We start from the raw sequence: 19,057 nt of genomic DNA, 5'->3' as shown, positions 1-19,057 counted from the left end.
GTTCACAGCTGTGAACAAACTTTATGATTGCTCCTTCAGCCCTGAACTATATTGGTTTGGGGTTTTTTGAGGGGGTGGGGGGTAGATTTGATGCATATTCCCATTTCTAAGTGAGAGATGTAGCTGGTCCAAGAGATACTTGGCTGGTGAATTAGTAGCTCTGCTGTTCATAACTCTGAGGTATTACAGTATGGGCAGGTGCACCTCTCTGTATCATGCGCACTCTGCTGAGCACTTTCAGCCATTGCTCTTTTACATCAGTGGCCGTCTGCGCAATGTGGCCTGTTATTGCCTCATTAGAAGGTGGGATCCTGTCTAGCTGTGATGCTGCTTTCTCTCTTGCGCTCCCTGCACCCGTACCCGTTATAAGTGGGAGCAGCACCTCATCTTTCCCTGAGCATTTATTTGTCCTGCTCAGTCATTGAGCCTGCAAAGCACAGTGAGTTGAGGTCGTGTCCGGTTTGGAGAGGGGGTGTGATACCAGGCCAGCAGACTGTCCGTTGCCAGCACTACATTACGAACCACATACTGAGGTCACAGTGCAGCCCTAGACCCGCTCCACATACAGCCCAGATAGAAATGAACTTTGCCATGGCTCCAGACTGCTTGTGGCAAGGCCCCAGCTCAGGCTGCACTACCTGCCCTCCAAGTGCGCCAGGGCTGTCTTTGTAGCTGGGACTAGGGCTGCATTGCCAGCACCCCCAGTGCTCCAGGCCTATAGCTGTACTGCTTGCTCTCTTGGCATCTGGGGAAAGGGCTGGGAGGCTGCAGTTTTACTGCCTGCTGGCTTTTCTTACACTCTGGGCCACACCTTATCCACTGCCCCACTGGGGGAGCCCCCCAACCTCCCTACATTCTGGGCCCCCCATATCCGTCCTTTGTTCCAAGGGTGCCAGGTCGATCCATCACCAAGCATGTGGTAGCCCCAGGGATGGACCTGGCTCCTGCATTAGGAAAGCAGGATAAAGGACCCTGTGGAGGCAGGGTGGGTTCTGGAGTGGCCTTGGGGATACGGCATTTGTGTGGGGAGTGCAGGGTTGGGGGGATCCCACCGTGGGAGCGGCCAGACAGCTGCCCCAGGAATGGAACAGTGGGGTTAAGGCAGGCTTACTCCTGCTCTGGCCCTGTACCACTCCTGAAAGTAGCTGGCAAGTACAACAATGGCTCCGTGTGCTGCCCCTCATCCACAGGCACTGATCTGGAGGAGTGACCTGGCTGAGCGCCTGCCTCCACAAGAATCATCTTGGGACAAACCTCCCAGCGCTGCCTGTCTCTCGCCCAGCCGGCTGGGTGCTGGATAGTCCATCTGGCTCCCAGCAGCTGGCAGGTTCCATGGGAGCTATCAAACTCTCTGTGGTACTTTATCCTCAGCCATCACCCAGACAGCCCATGTCAAAAGTCGGCCATAGGTTTGACCCTCAGTCTCTGGGATCTCACTAAAGACAGGGCCAAAGGTTCCTCTGCCCTCGGTGGCCTCTCTTCACCAGGACATCCTTGACCCAGTGACCAGTGAATTATGGCCATGCCACATGAGATGTATTTAATTGCAATGATGAGGTAAATAAAGAACGAACAGAAAAGACTCAAGGAATCCCACTTTGTGGGCATGGGATGTAAAGAAGACACACTGCCTGTTCCTCACTCATTCCAGGCCTCCTGCCCAGGCCCTGGCTGTGTTGTGCTGATGCCGTGCGTCAGACACCTGCTCTGGATGTGCCGCATGCCTCAGAGAGTAGGTGGCAGGACCCTTCTCCTCAGCACCTGTCCTGATTCATGTCCCCTTTCAGAGTCCATCCCAGGGCCCCACCTTTCTCTCCCTGGCTGCTCATTTATGCTCGGCTGCCATGTTACTTCCGTCAGAGCCGGCATCCACTGTCCTGGCTATGGAACCACAGCTCCCTGCTGTCACTCGGCCCTGGTGCCACATTGGCACAGCCGTTCAGCTCCGGCACCAGTTCCACATCAGCCCTACCGCTCTGCCTCTGGCCCAGCTCTGCTGTCTGGGCTGCGTCCCTCCTACCTGTGGTTCTGGCTGCTGTTCCTCTGCTTTCATCCCAGCTTGTAAAGCTATGAGATTTCTACTGCAACAATAGCCCACAGCCCCTTAAGCACTAACACAAAAGTAGATCAGTCTTTTTCCAGATCATTTATAAATATGTTGAATAGGATTCATCCCAATATGGACCCTTGGTGGAAACCACAATTCACCTCTCTCCATTCTGAAAACTGACCCTTTGTTCTGACCAATTTTTCCTGTCTTCTAGCCATTATCAATCGACGGGAGGACATTTCTTCTTATCCCATGACTTACGTAAGCACCCATGGCAAGGGAACTTGTCAAAGGCTTCCTGGAAATCAAGGGCTACATCTAGAGTGCAAGTCTCTTTTGAAAGAGGCGTTTTCAAAAGACACTTTCAAAAAAGCCTCTTTTGAAAAAGAGCATCTAGACTACAACCAGTACTTTTGAAAAAGCAAGCCGCTTTTTCGAAAGAGAGCACCCAAGCAGTCTGGATGCTCTCTTCAAAAAAGCACAGTTGCATTACATAGCACCTTTTGTTGAAAGAGCACTTTTGAAAAAAGGCGTTATCCCTTGTAAAACGAGGTTTTCCGTGGTTGAAAAATCTGCCGCATTTTTTCAATTTACTTTTGAAAGAACGCGACAGCAATCTAGATGCAGGGGATGTTATTTAGAAAAAAAGACACTTTTTTCGAAAAAATCCTAGACACACCCTAGTTATACTATATCCCGAGGATCCCGTTTGGCCACATGGTTTTAGTCCTCTTCCAAGAACTCTTGTAGATTATTAGGGCACAATTTCCCTTTACAGAAATCATGCTGACTTTTCCTCAACAAATTATGTTCATCTATGGGTATGTCTACACTACATGGCTTGTCAATGGAGCCATGTAGATGAGCTTTGTAGACATAGGAAAATGAAGAATGAAGTGATGATTTAAATAATCTCTGCTTCATTTACATCAAAATGGCTGCTGCACTGTGCCGATCAGCTGTTTGTCAGCACAGCACGGTAGTCTAGACAGTCTGCGGTCGATATGAAAAGCCTTTGTCAACCGCCCCGGTAAACCTCATCTCACAAGGCATAACAGGGCTGTCGACAAAGGCTTTTGATATTGACCGCGGAGCGTCCAGACTACCCCGCTGTGCCAACAAACAGCTGATCGGCACAACATGGCAGCCATTTTGATGTAAATGAAGCAGTGATTATTTAAATTGCCGCTTCATTTTCCTATGTCTACAAAGCTCATCTACATGGCTCTGTCAAGAGAGCCATGCAGTGTAAACATACCCTATGTGTCTGACAATTTATTCTTTAGGATAGATTCAACGGATTTGTCCAGTACTGATGTTAGCCTTAACGATCTCGAATTGCCAGGATCACCTTTAGAGCCATCTTTTAATATTGGAGTCACATTAGTCTTCCCATCATTAGTACAGAAGCTGATTTAACAAACCACAATTAATAGTTCTGTAATTTTACCTTTAAGTTCTTTCAGAACTCTTGGGTGAATGACATCTGGTCCCGGTGACTTGTTATTGTTAAGCTTATAAATTTATGCCAAATCCTCCTCTACAGAAACCTCAGACATGGACAAGTCCACTTATTTGTCACCTAAAAATAATGGTTAGGTTTGGGAACCTCCCTAACATCCTCAGTCATGTAAACTGAAGAAAGTCTGCCGAGGGAATGATAAGATGTTAGATGGAAGAAACTGGTGAGACTATGAACTTCCACAATGCTGAGTGCAACCACAGTGGAACAGAGCCAACTTGGTTAATTAGGCGGTAACAGTTCCCTTCTTGGGACACAGTTTCAGTTCAGCGGCCCAATGGGATCACATTCTGCAGATGAATTTCTTCATTTTGTCACGAAGCTTTTTGGTTTTGACTCCATAAATGATGGGGTTGAGCATGGTGGGGACGAGGACATAGACATTGGCCAAGAAGATTTGAACATGAGGAGCGATGCTTCCACCAAACCAATTTATCATAATGAAGAAAAGGTAGGGAGTATAAAACATCAGCATCACACTGATGTGGGCGGTGCAGGTGTTGAGGGCTTTATGGTGGGCTTTCTGAGAGGAGATTCTAAGAACGGCCCTGAGAATCAGAAAGTATGAAAGGGCAAGGAGCATCATGTCCAACCCAACAAGAGTAAGTGTCATCCCCAAGCTATAGAGCCTGTAGAATGTGAGGTCTCCACATAAAATCTTTGCCACAAGGATAGGCTCACAGATTGTATGAGCGATGATGCGTTTGCCGCAGATTGGCAGTTGGCTCATCATCAGGGGCATGGGAAGCGCACAGAGAATCCCTCGTATTAAACTGATGAGCCCAAAGGTAGCTAACCGTGTGTGGGTGAGGATGGTGGCATATCTCAAAGGGTTGCATATGGCCACGTAGCGATCAAAGCCCATTGCCATAAGGATGGATGATTGCATTACAAAAGCCAGGCCAAGGAAGGTAATTTGGGTGAGGCAGCCACTCACTGTGATAACTTCCAGATTGAACCAAAATATACCCAGGGCTTTGGGCACAATGCAGGTAGAGGTGGTGATGTCGGTGAGTGCCAGCATACAGAGCAGCAGGTACATTGGCTGGTGCAGGGTCTGCTCTTTGCCTACCACGAACAGAACAGAAACATTTCCTAACAGGCAGAAAATGTAGCAAATAGCATAAGGGAGGGAAATCCAGACGTGAGAATCTTCCATGCCTGGGATGCCTCTTAGGATGAATGTTGATGTGTCAGATGGGCTGAGGTTGAAAGCTGCCATGAGGTGGTGGATGAGACAACTGGGTTGAGGAATGCACAGATGCCTGTGAAAACACAGAAGCACACTGAGCTGGTGTTATAGATAATACCCAATATCACAGGAAACATGATAGTTATTACCAGTTTAGAAAAGTGAGTATTGATGTGGCCGCTTCTACAGAAGGCCACAGATTATTTAGACCAAAGTCAAATCTAGAGAAGCTCTCGGAAGGCGCTAACTGTTCCAGGATAATTCGCAGCCGGATGGCAGATAAAGTTTGATGTCAAGAGGTTCAACATATCTGCCCACTGAATGGAAAGCTTGAGCTCCTCAAACATCAAACAAGGTTCTAACTGGATGGTCTGAACTCAGGACAGGGACCTGGGCACCTTTGACACACAGCTGTGGGAAACCCTGCTCACAGTGCACGCGTGGGGAGAATCACTGGGGCCCTTGAACAGAAGGACAGGCAGGGGGGATTATACATTTTATAACGAATATAAATATTTGTAAAGTTATGAGTAATCTAACAAGAAGTGAGTAGTGAAGTGGAAACATTTACAGGTGGCACTACATTATTTAGGTGAAATTCAAATCCAGAGAAGAATTCAGAGGAGCTAATCGAGGCAGATGAATCAGCAGGATGACGGCAGGTGACATTTTATGTTGACAACTTCAGTCATTCCATTGGATGGAAAGGTTTCAACCCCTCAAACACTTAACAAGGTTCTAATTTCATTGTATGAACTCAGTACACAGACCTGAGCGCTATGGCCCACAACTCTGGGGAAACCCTTCTGACAGGCCTCGCCATGACAGAATCTAATAAAACATTGGGATCCGTGAGAAATGAGATGGGGAGTCATACATAAAATGCAATGCCATGAGATCATTCAGACCAGGCTGATAAAGCTGTATGCTGCTGGGAGGATAACCACTCTTGTTTTCCTTGCTGGTTTGAGCATGTTTGGGCTCTTGTGTGCATTGTTCCACACTGAGTTTGAAGTTGGATGGAAATGTTTGAGAGAGTTTGAAAAGGCTGAGGTGGCTAACTTACAAAGGGTACGTCTAGACTACCGCATTTTGTCGACGGAAGTTTTGTCGACAGATACTGTCGACAAAACTTCCGTCGACAAAGAGCGTCCAGACACATTGAGTTCTGTCGACAAAGCAAGCTGCTTTGTCGACAGAACTCCATAATCTGGACGCAACGTTACAGGCAATAACACCTTCTGTCGACAGAGTTCTGTTGACAGAAGGTGTTATGCCTCGTAAAATGAGGTATACCAGCGTCGACAAAACTGCTGAGTTCTGTTGACGTTATGTCGACAGAACTCAATGGTAGTGTAGACGCTAGTATAGTTTTGTCGACAAAAGTCCACTTTTGTCGACAAAACTAGGTAGTCTAGACACACCCAAAGTAATGGAATAAGAGAGGACATGAGAATAGATTATAAGTGACTGAGCAGTAGAGTGTACACTGAGAATGTATTCTACCTGTCCACTAAGAAAAGAAGCAGGGCATATTTAATGAAACATGGTACACTGGAAACAGATAAAAAAGAATCTGTCCTTCATTCAACATCCAATTAGAGAAAGGAATTTATTGCCACAAGAGGTAGTTGAGGCCATTAGGTAAACAAGAATCAGGAAGAGTTTTGATTTTTACACGGAGAGCGATATTATCTAATTAGAACCTTTATAGTTACATAAATATTTCTGAAAGACCGATACACTGTGTTTCATGGAACAAAACAATCTATAGAAATCTCACCATTTCCACTTAAGCTTACTATTCACACTACAGACCTGCACCTCTGGTTAATCTAGGGTCAAAGTATGTAGTGGTGCTTGTATTATAGGGAACCGCTGTTGGATGCAATGACTCTAAGCAAGATTTAGTGGCCTGAAGAGATAATTAGCTAATCGTGAACTCCCAGGGTGACCTTGGGGCCAAAAGAGCCAATGCGACCCTGGGATGCTACCTAGGGGAAACTCAAGGAGACCTTGTGACCCTTCGGGGGAGGGATAGCTCAGTGGTTTGAGCCTTGGTCCGCTAAACCTAGCGTTGTGAGTTCAATCCTTGCAGCAACCATTCAGGGTTTTGTGGCAAAAATTTGTCAGGGATGGTACTTGGTCCTGCTGTGAAGGCAGGGGACTGGACTTGATGACCTTTCAAGGTCCCTTCCAGTTCTAGGCAATCTCCATTAATTAAGAGAAGTTATTTTACCTGAGCATTTGTCACTGGTGCAACTGCTACTGGAATCCTGTTTCCATGTCTCGGTCCACAATAAAAAGGATAGTTGATAACACTGAAGAGAAAAATCACCAAAATATTAAAAAATTAGAAAACCTGCTTTGTTGTGATCGATTCAATGAGCTCAATTGGTTTAATTCAAGGAAGGTAGTTAAGAAGAAGCAGAACTTGAGAACTGTGTATATGTAAGTACAGATGAAAACATTTTAAAAAAGGCTTTTTGGCTTAGCATACAGAAATGTACATTTAAACAAAACCAGAGAGAGTAATTAATGATTAGAACAATACACCAAGAGTCTTGGTGACTTCTTTATCACTGAAAAGGTTTACATCGAGGTTTGGTGTTTCTCCCTCTGAAAGATCAGCTCTAGGAATATTACTGTGAAAATTGTCTACCCAGGCAGTTAGACAGGTGATCACAATGGTCACTTCTGGTCTTGGAATTCTGGCATGGCTCGTCCTCAGCTTTATTGCAGCCCATTGGAAATGCCGATCTCCCTGAGGAGGCTTTTCAGTGTTCACATTTGCTCCCGTTGCTGTGGGGCTGTAGTAGGGTTGCTCATGAGAACAGGAATGGTCTGGGTGGAGGATGGTATTAGAGAAAACAGACTACAGTGAGGTCCATGGTACTTTACAGTGTGCAGCATTTTTTGTCTTCCTTACACCTCTTTGGTCTGTGCATGAGGCCAGCTGCCCGTTCCCTTGTCACCTGATTACCGGAATCTGTGCCACAGTGATCTGGATACTGCATGGTTGCTCCTACACCCTCCCGCATACCATGCATTCCTTTCAGGTATCCAGAAACACCTGGCTTCCCCAAAGTGTGAATGAGAAAAATGATTTTCTGTCACTTCTTTTTGTCCTCCTCAGAGCACAGTCACATAGAGAGAACAACCCCCTTGCCCTCCCTGAAAGCAATTGTTTTCAACCTTTGAACTTTCAGCAACTCTCCTCTCAGTTAATGGAGATTGCCTATTTTCTAAAGCTGGAAGGGACCTTGAAAGATCATTGAGTCTAGTCCCCTGCCTTCACAGCAGGACCAAGTACCATCCCTGACAAATTTTTGCCCCAAATGGTCACCCCAAGAATTGAACTCACAACCCTGAGTTTAGCAGGCTAATGCACAAACCACTGAGCTATCCTTCCTTTAAATGAATCAAACTCACCTACCTTGCAAGGGGCAGGGGATGCCTCCAGCTGAACCCACAGTAGACTCGTGGTCAGTTCAAATCAGACCATGTATTCAAATTCCTACATGTTGGTGTAGAATAATCTGAAGGACTCCTAGATTTCACCCATAGCCCTGGTCTAACAAGCCAAGCATCTACACTACCCAAGCCTCTTATTTTGGAAAAAACAGGCTGGTTATTTTGAATAATAACTCCTGTGTTCCTTGAGGAGTAATACTTATTGCAAAACAGTTAATTCAGGGGTTATTATTTCAAAATACTTTCCTAGTGCGGACATTCTCTCTGGCTACGTCTACATTGGCAAGATTTAGTGCCAAAGCAGGTGCTTTTGCACAAAATCTTGCTACCTGTCTACACTGGCCGCAAATACTTGTGCAAGGACATTGACGTTCTAATGTATGAAATTAGTGCTTCTTGCGCAAATACTATGACACTGCCACTCAGGGATAAGTCCTCTTGAGCAAGTGTTCTTGCACAAGAGGCCAGTGTAAACAGGAAACATCAATTTCTTGCGCAAGAAAGCCCGATGGCTAAAATGGTCATCGGAGCTTTCTTGAGCAAGAGAGCATCCACACTGGCACGGATGCTTTTGCGCAAAAGCACATCTTTTGTGCAAAGGCACATGCCAGTGTAGACGCTCTCTTACTCAAATACTCTAATGCAAAAACTCTTGCGTTTAGAGTATTTGCGCAAAATCTTGCCAATGTAGACGTAGTGTCTGTGTTTTAGTTTTGGCAACTGGAGAGTGTTGGTTTGCTTGAGTGCTCAGAGTCTGACTGAAACACCCATGTCTGGGACATTCTCAGACCAGGTTTGAAACTTGGATATTTTAAATCACATGGGCCTCAGTTTTGCTCTCAGGGAAGCCAGTGTCAATACTGAAGGCAGAATGTGAGAGCAGATTGTGGTCAGCATGTGACCCATTATTGTTGTAAGCCCCCGGTAACACAGATCTCCACTGCCGGGGCTTTGGCTGCTCTCTCTACCTGTGCGGTGAAGTTGAGGAATTGGAAAACCACACTGCACAAAAACAGGAAACTACTGCGATGGATAGAAGGACACAGTAGGAAACAAGGGACTGATTCTAAGGACAGATAATGGTCTCAACTTTTCCAGTATATTGTAAATTTAACCTGACAAATCTTTGGTATGTCTAAAAAAAAACCTAAACAATTCCAGTCACTGTGTGGGTGAATTCCTGCCCAGATTTTAACCCTGGAGCCCTTCCTCAGTCCTTACCACTAATTCTTAATGCAAAAACAGGCAACTCACCACAATCCCGCTCAGCAGAGAGAGGAAATCTACTTCCTGCAGAAGCAAGGCAGAGGTAAGAGACTCAGCATGACACTCGGCAAGCAGAACAGTCCCCTTTATGATTTCCCTGTTCAGTCCCTGCGGGCTCCCAGGTGGGCCGGGATTCACAGATCATTTCCTCAGCTCTGTGAGAAGTGGGATGAGCAGAAATTAGACCCTGGAGAGACACAGCTTGAGAGCCTCCAAGACTGAGGGGAAAACAACTAAGGAGAGTTGGCAATTTATCAAAGGGACATTGTTAAGGGCCCAAAAGCAAGATATTCCGCTGCGTCAGAAAGATCGAAAATATGGAAAAAGACTGCCTTGGCTTAACCACGAGATCTTGCATGATCTAAAAATAAAAAAGGAGTCATAAAAAATGGAAAGTAGGACAAATTTCAAAGAATGAATATAGGCAAGCAACACAGGAATGCAGGGGCAAGATTACAAAGGCAAAGGCACAAAATGAGCTCAAACTAGCTACGGGAACAAAGGGAAATAAGAAGACTTTTTATAAATACATTAGAAGCAAGAGGAAGACCAAGGACAGGGTAGGCCCACTGGTCAGTGAGGAGGGAGAAACAGTAACATGAAACTTGGAAATGGCAGAGATGCTTAATGACTTCTTTGTTTCGGTCTTCACCGAGAAGTCTGAAGGAATGATTAACATGGTGAATGTTAGTGGGATAAGGGTAGGTTTAGAAGATAAAATAAAAAAAGAACAAGTTAAAACTCACCTAGAAAAGTTAGATGCCTGCAAGTCACCAGGGCCTGATGAAATGCATCCTAGAATACTCAAGGAGCTGATAAAGGAGGTATCTGAGCATATAGCTATCATCTTTGGAAAATCATGGGAGACAGGAGAGATTCCAGAAGACTGGAAAAGGGCAAATATAGTGCCCATTTATAAAAAGGGAAATAAGAACAACCCAGGAAACTACAGAAAAGATAGTTTAACTTCTGTGCCTGGGAAGAAAATGGAGCAAGTAATTAAGGAAATCATCTGTAAACACTTGGAAGGTGGCTAGGTGATAGGGAACAGCCATCATGGACTTCTAAAGAACAAATCATGTCAAACCAATCTGATAGCTTTCTTTAATAGGATAACGAGTCTTGTGGATAAGGGAGAAGCGGTGGATGTGGTATACCTAGACTTTAGTAAGGCGTTTGATACGGTCTCGCATGATATTCTTATCAATAAACTAGGCAAATATAACTTGGATGGGGCTACTATAAGGTAGGTGCATACCTGGCTGGGTAACCATATCAATGGTTCACAATCCTGCTGGAAAGGTATAACAAGTTGGGTTTTGCAAGGGTCTGTTTTGGGACCGGCTCTGTTCAATATCTTCATCAACGATTTAGATATTGGCATGGAAAGTACGCTTATTAAGTTTGCAGAGGATACCAAGCTGGGAGGGGTTGCGACTGCTCAGGAGGATAGGGTGATAATTCAAAATGATCTGGACAAATTGGAGAAATGGTCTGAGGTAAACAGGATGAAGTTTAATAAAGAGAAATGCAAAGTGCTCCACTTAGGAAGGAACAATCAGTTTTATACATACAGAATGGGAAGCGACTGTCTAGGAAGGAGTACAGCAGAAAGGAATCTAGGGGTTATAGTGGACCACAAGTTAAATATGAGTCAGCAGTGGGATGCTGTTGCAAAAAAAGCAAACATGATTATGGGATGCATTAACAGGTGTGTTGTGAACAAGACACGAGAAGTCATTCTTCCGCTCTACTCTGCGCTGGTTAGGCCTCAGTTGGAGTAGTGTGACCAGTTGTGGGCACCGCATTTCAAGAAAGATGTGGAGAAATTGGAAAGGGTCCAGAGAAGAGCAACAAGAATGATTAAAGGTCCAGAGAACATGACCTATGAAGGAAGACTGAAAAAATTGAGTTTGTTTAGTTTAGAAAAGAGAAGACTGAGGAGGGACATAATGACCGTTTTCAGGTATCTAAAAGTTTGTCATAAGGAGGAGGGAGAAAACTTGTTCATCTTGGCCTCTGAGGATAGAACAAGAAGCAATGGGCTTAAACTTCAGCAAGGGAGGTTTAGATTGGACATTAGGAAAAAGCTCCTAACTGTCTGGGTGGTCAAACATTGGAATAAATTGCCTGGGGAGGTTGAGGAATCCCCATCTCTGGAGATATTTAAGAGTAGCTTAGATAAATGTCTATCAGGGATGGTCCTGCAATAGGGGCAGGGGACTGGACTCGATGACCTCTTGAGGTCCCTTCTGGTCCTAGTATTCTATGATTTTATGAGAGTGAACTAATTTAATGGTAATAGTGACCTAGCCGGTCAGGGCAACCTGCTTGTTACAAATGTTGAGTCTGGTCACTTCATTGTGCTGATACCATAGGCAATGGTGAGAAAAGGGACAAATGGGAAAAGTTCAAGGAGAGACAGGATCCCGCTCTGTGGGCAGGGACCCATCACCAGAGCTGTCAATGGAATGGAAGACAGATTAACAATCTGTTCCTCACACATTCTAGGCCCTGGCTGTGCTGTGGGGCTGACATGGCCCAGACGCCTGCTCTGAAAGTGCCACACATCTCAGACTCTACGTGGCAGGACCCTCTCCAGCCCTGTCAGGGTCCGGCCTTCAAGCTCTGTTGCCTGGTGGCATCTCCTTGTGCTGACCCCTCTGCCCAGTGCCCCAGTTTGCTCTCCCCGGCTTCTCATTGTGCTCAGCTGCCATGTTACTTCCTGCAGAGCTGGTGTTTGAGGTGATTATTTAGACCAAAATCAAATCAGAGTGGTTCTTAGAAGGCACTAAACGTGCCAGGTTAATTGGCAGCATGATGACAAATGAACTTTGATGTTGAGAGGTGCAACATGCCTGCCCATTTAAGGGAAAAGCTTAAATTTGAACTCCTCAAATATCAAACAAGGTTCTAATTCTGGTTCTCCCTGCCCCAGGTGGGTGTTGAAGTTTTAGACATGCTTGATAAAGATCATATAAGTGTTTCTCTCTCTCTGGTGCAGATTGGGTTGTATTTTAGGATTTGGCTAACCCACATGCAATATATTCAACAGCCACCGTGAGAAAAAAATAGTAAAACATGGGAAAGGCTGACGGAAACAAGGGATCCTGCTCTGTGGGAATCGGAATGTCACCAACAGAGGCCAGTGGGATGTGAAGAAGATTCAGGTTTGTTTCTTGCACATCCCAGGCCTCCTGTCAGGCCCTGGCAGTGATGAAAGTGCCACATAACCTTAGACTCTGGGTGGCAGGACCAGTTTCATCAGTGTCCTTCCATCAGATTCACGTCCTCCTTCTGAGTCTGGCCTTCCAGTCCCTGTTGTCTGGTGAAATCTTCCTGTGCAGGGTTCTGTGCCCAGGGCCCCACCTTCCTCTCCTCAGCTTCTCATTGTGCTCAGTTGCCATGTGACTTCCTGCCGTGCCAACATCCACTGTCCTGGCTCAGGTCCTGCAACCTCGCTGTCACTCGGCTCTGCTGGTCAGGTCCTGCATCTTCCTTGCCTCACCCTGCCGTCCTGCCTCCAATCCAGCTCTGCCTTCTGGGCTGTGTCGTGGTCTCTGTGGTTCCCGTGGCTTTTCCTCTGCCTCCATCTTATCTTGTAAAGCTGGGAGATTCTTCTTCAAGTGCTTGTTCATGTCCATTCTAATTAGGTGATCACGCACCGCGTGCACAGATTATGGAGCTTTTTCCCTGAGCAATACCGGTTGGGCCAACTGTGGAGCCCCCTAGTGTGGCGCCTACATATCAGCACATATATACCCCTGCTGGCCCCTCACCCTCTCACCCCCTCAGTTTCTTCTTACTGCCCGTGATGGTAGCTATAGCATTTCCCTGAGCTTGTATATCCCTAACATTAGTATCTATAAATAGTTAGCTAAGAGTAGTTTCTCCCCTCCGGCCTCTCCCCAGCTGGAGAGGGGATGCCAAGGCCGAAGGGCTTCAATATAACATAATACTAACTGGTAGAGAGCAGACTATAGAGCACGTCTAAACTATGGGGGGAGGGTTGAAAGAGGATATGCAAATTCTGTGGGAATTTGCATATCTTCTTCCAATCTCTCTTTCGAAAGAGGATCTTCTTCCGATTCTCTTCCGATCTCACTTTCTTCTTCTGATCTCACTTTCAAAAGAGGATCTTTCAAAAGTGAAAGTAGTCTGGATGCATTTTGGGGGGGAGAACCCCTTTTCCGAAAAAAATGCATAAACCTCATTTTTTAAAGGATAACTTTTTTTTTCGAAAAATAGTTTTTTTTCTGAAAAAAACCGTGTCCAGGCTACTTTCACTTTCGAAAGATCCTCTTTTGAAAGCGAGATCGGAAGAAGATATGCAAATTCCCACAAAATGTTCATATCCTCTTTCAAAAATTCGATGTAGTCTAGACCTAGCCATAGAGAACATATTATAGGTTACCGACCAATAGAGTGTACACTGAGAATGTGTTCTCCCTGTTTGCTAAGGAAAGAACCAGGGTGCATGCAGTGAAACATGGCACATTGAAAACTGATTGAAAAAGGAGCTATTGTTCAGTCAGTGTTCAGTTAGATTGAGGAACTCATTGCCACAGGATGTAGTTGAGGCCATTAGGCAAGTAAGAATCAGGAAGGGAGCCCCTTAGGTTGGTGCCAACATATCGACACATATATTCCCCTGCAGGACCTTCACCCCTCAGTTCCTTGTTACTGCCATCGTTGTTAAGACTGATAGTCTTTCCCTTAGCTTGTACATAGTTCTTTAGATCTCTAAGGCTACGTCTAGACTGCCCCCTCTTGCACAAGAGAATATGCAAATGAGGCAAAGTGGTGAATATCGCCGTGCCTCATTTGCATACTTAACGAGCAGCCATTTTTGTGCAAGTGGCTTTTGTGCAAGAGCCGTTCTGCCACTTTTTTCAGGCAGAATAGCTCTTGCGCAAGAGTGGGGTTTTGCACAAAAAGGAGTAGTGTAGATGGCTCCTTTTTGCTCAAAAGCCCCTTGTGCAGAAATGGCAGCTCATTAAGTATGCAAATGAGGCATGGCGATATTCACCACTTTACCGCATTTGCAGTCTCTTGCACAAAAAGGAGCAGTCTAGATGTAGCCTAAATGTTCAGTTTCTCAGTCGTTTAGTACCCTAACATTAGTATCATATATATAGTAGCCCAGTGTCTATGAGTCTGTAATGCCGAAATGGTGTCTGTTCCCTCTGGACGGCGCTGTTTCCTGAAATTCTGGCTGTTCCCTCTGGGGGGCGATGTTGCTGAAATGCTGGCTGTTCCCTCTGGGTGGCCCATGCTGCATGGGGAGTGTGGGGCCCAAATGGCCATTTGGGCTCCACAGTCCCCCGAGTGAGAGGCAGGAGGGGGAGGAGAAAAGAAAGAGAGAGACAAAGAGAGAGGGAGGAGGCAGAGGAGAACTAAGAGAGAGAGACGGGGAGGCAGTAGGAGGAGGAGAGAGAGAGAGAGAGAGAGAGACAGAGCGAGAGACCGGAGGCTCAGGAGAGAAGACCAACGTGGAGGAGAGACCTGAAAATCCTGTCTTACGACGGGCTAATTGGCTAGTCTGTAAATAGTTAGCTAAGAGGGGTTTCTCCCCGCCAACCTCTCTCCGGCTGGGGAGGGGATGCCAAGGCCGCAGGGCTTCAAGCCTTTCGCTTCGTGACTGAAACCTACGCCCTGAATTAATTTCGAAATAGCAGTTGGATTGTGTAGATGCTAGGAAAGTTATCTCGAAATAACATTGCTGTGTAGACATGCCCTTAGTCTCCCCTTTTCAAAGATGAAAAGTCCCAGTCTTTCAGACTATGTCTACACTGCAGGCTTCTTGTGCAAGAAGCTTTTTGTGGAAGAGATCTTCCACAAAAACTTCTTGCACAAGAGCACGTCCACACTGCAAACGTGCATTGAAAGGGCCATGCGACTGTGCGCAAGAGAGCATCTATATTGTGTGAAAGCACTCTCAAAAGCAAACTCTGATTGCTATTTACAGAATGGCCACCAGGGCACCTGGGCTTTTTCTGATTGCCTCTTTTTGTACAAAAAAACCCTGTTCCCTATCCAAACATGCCTTTTTGCGCAAGAGCTCTTGGCAAAAAGGAGCTATTACTCATAGAAAGAGGAACAGCTATTGCGCAAAAGCCCCTCTCCTCTTTTGATTTTTTTGCTCAAAAACTCACTTGAGGTATGGCCACTCTGCAAGTTTTTGCAGCAAAACGACTGTTTTTCCACAAAAACTCTGTATGTAGACAATCTCTCTTCATACATAACCTATTCCAAATCCCTCATCATTTTTGTTGCTCTTTTCTAAAACTTTTCGGCTGTGTCTAAACTACATGCCTCCATCGATGGAGCCATGTAGATGAGGGTTGTAGGCAAAGGGAAATGAAGCCGCGATTTAAATAATCGCAGCTTCATTTAAATATTCATGGCTGCCACGCTGAGCCGACAATCAGCTGATCAGTTGTTTGTCCACTCAGCGCACTAGTCTGGACGCTTCCATGCCGATCTGAAAGCCCTTTATCGACCTCCCCGTTATGCCTTGTAGGATGAGGTTTACCGGGGAGGTCGATAAAGGGCTTTCATGTCGGCAGGGAAGCATCCAGACTAGTGCGCTGAGCCGACAAACAGCTGAACAGCTGTTTGTCGGCTCAGCATGGCAGCCATGAATATTTAAATGAAGCTGCGATTATTTAAATCGCGGCTTCATTTCCCTTTGCCAAACAAACAAATCTACATGTCTCCGTCGATGGAGCCATGTAGTTTAGACGTACCCTTCCAGTGCCAAGATATCCTTTTTGAGATGAGGTGACCACATCTTAATTCTGTTGAGCAGTTAAATATCATCTGCAAATTTTGCAACCTCACTGCTTACCCCTTTCTCCAGATCATTTATAAAAATATTGAATACACCTGGTTCTAGTAAGGACCCTTGGAGGAAACCACGAGTCACCTCTCTGCTTTCTGAAAGCTGACCATACATTCCAACCCTTTGTTTCCTGTCTTTTACCCTGTTATCAATCCACAACAGGACGTTCCCTCTTATTCCATCACTTACTTAAGAGCCTTTGGCAAGGGAACTTGTCAAAGTCTTCCTGGAAATCTAATATACTATATCCATTGGATTACCCTTGTCTATATGCTTTTTGACCATCTCTGTTGGAGTCACATTAGCTATCTTCTGGTCATTAGGCATAAAAGCTAATTTAACTGATAGTTTACAAACCACAGTTAATAATTATGCAATTTCACATTTAAGTTCTTTCAGAACTCTTGGTTGAATGCCATCTAATCACGGTGACTTGTTACCATTAAGTTTATTAATTTGTGCCAAATCTTCCTCTACAGAAACCTCAAATACGGACAATTCCTCAGATTTCTCACCTAAAAAGAATGGCTCAGGTTTAGGAATCTTCCTAACATCCTCAGTCATGTAAACTGAAGAAAGTCCAGTAAATGAAACAAACAATTTAAAATTACCAGATTGGTCTATACATCAAGTATACAACAAAAGTTTTATTTACACATCTAATACAGATTTGAGTTTTTTTCCCCAATTGATAAGTTCCTGGAAGAGCTTGCTCACATTAGCAATAAAGTGAAAAGAAAAACAAATTCTGTCCTATTCAGGAGTTCTGAGGTTACTGTACACAAAAATCTGCTAAAGTAGTGCAAACATTCATTCCTTGGTGTAAAATGTTCAGAACAGAATTTGTGTTGTCTCATATCTGGTTTTAGAGCAAAAAGGTTTTTTCCAAAGTTCCACTTGTGTCTTGCTCTATAGTTCTATACCTGTTTTTATCAGGTTCATCAGGGAAAACAATCTATCTTCAGAAGCCTTTTAAATCTCCACTTGAAAGGGAATCCTCTGAACTGTCATTCATGCTAAAATTCGACACTCTACGTGTGGGTCTCAACAAAGACCCCAGTTATCTTACTCATTACAAAGATAGCTTCCCCAATTATCACCTCTAATACCATTAGCTCACAGACATTTACCTTTCCCCACCTCTAATACCATTAGCTCACTGACATTTATCCCCCCCGCATCCTCCTTCTGTTCTGAAATGTGATTTGTCCTTTTCATATGTGTTCTCTTTTTTTTAATTGTATCCTTTGGTATATATTGTTGTGACTATTTTCTTCCACTATTTGATCTGAGGAAGTGGGTCTGGCCCACGAAAGCTCATCATCTAATAAACCATCTTGTTAGTCTTTAAAGTGCTATATAGTCCTGTATTTTGTTTCAGCTATACCAGACTAACATGCTACATTTCTATCACTATCTTCTTCAGTGATGCTTCAGTATTGCCATCAACAAGGGTGTGTCTAAATTACATGGCTCCATCGACAGAGCCATGTAGATTAGGCTGATCGGCAGAGGGAAATGAAGCCGTGATTTAAATAATCGTGGCTTCATTTAAATTTAAATGGCTGCTCCACTCTGCTGATCAGCTGTTTGTTGGCAGATCGGGGCAGTCTAGACACTCCCCTGTTGACATGAAAGCCCTTTGTTGACCTCCCTGGTGTCACGTTACTGGATTTTGAGGGGAGCAGCCAGAACACTGCTGCACCCATGGGGGGGGTGTTGGCCCAAAAAAGGTATAAAAGGGGGTCATGTGAGGTTGTCAGCCAACGGTCAGGGCAGTGTGTGTGTGTGTTTCTGAGAAAAGGTTTAACGTCCGTGTCTTTACTGCTAGGACCGGGGTCCCATCACAGAGGGTAGCCAGCAGGCCAACAGATGCCCCTTTATAGGAAGAGCTTATTACACCTCAGATTTTAGCTGCTAGAATGCAAGATTCCTTCGCAGCAGGCAGTCTGGGAAAGACTGAGAAGTGCCCCAACGGACCTGTCACCTGGGAGTGACACAGATCCAAACGCCCAAGCTCTTCCTATACCTGTCCTTTATGACTGGCTGAAGTTCTTTTAAATTGTGCTTGGTTCTGTTACAGCAACTGAAGGAGTCAGGTTAAAAGCTTAAAAAGTTAGGGTATGTCTACACTACCACCCTAGTTCGAACTAGGGTGGTAATGTAGGCAACCGGAGTAGCAAATGAAGCCCGGGATTTGAATTTCCCGGGCTTCATTTGCATAAAGCCGGGCGCCACCATTTTTAAATGTCCACTAATGCGGACTCCATGCGGACTCCTACACGAGGAGTAATGGTAAGTTTGGACTAGGAAGCCTAGTCCGAACTACTTAGTCCGTGCCGCGTGTAGCCGTGCGGCACGGAGTGCGCACTAGCGGACATTTAAAAATGGCGGCACCCGGCTTTATGCAAATGAAGCCCGGGAAATTCAAATCCCAGGCTTCATTTGCTACTCCGGTTGCCTACATTACCACCCTAGTTCGAACTAGGGTGGTAGTGTAAACATACCCTTACAGGTTTATTAAAAAGACTTATAAATCATATGGTTACAATGGCTATTGCTCTCTTTCTTAACTGTTAGCAAATACAGATTTTAAAAATGGTTACAAAGAAAATAAAGATAGAAAATAGAAATAATGGTACCAAGTGACAGCTTAATCTTTAAAGAACTCTAAATCTATGTGTACGCTTAAGACTAAGGACCACATCC

General features: G+C 45.0%; 1 protein-coding gene across 1 annotated transcript; it reads right to left on the bottom strand.

Moving 5' to 3' along the window:
* Positions 1 to 3,855: 3,855 nt before the first annotated feature.
* LOC102449228 (olfactory receptor 52D1-like) lies at positions 3,856 to 4,794 on the bottom strand. The gene has a single exon (XM_006130961.4). The coding sequence runs from the start codon at positions 4,792 to 4,794 to the stop codon at positions 3,856 to 3,858; it is 939 nt and encodes a 312-aa protein (XP_006131023.3).
* Positions 4,795 to 19,057: the final 14,263 nt, after the last annotated feature.

The sequence above is a fragment of the Pelodiscus sinensis genome, chromosome 1 (genome assembly GCF_052426305.1).
Source record: "Pelodiscus sinensis isolate ZL-2025 chromosome 1, ASM5242630v1, whole genome shotgun sequence".
NCBI lineage: Eukaryota > Metazoa > Chordata > Testudines > Trionychidae > Pelodiscus > Pelodiscus sinensis.
This window is presented reverse-complemented; position numbering and strand designations above follow the sequence as displayed.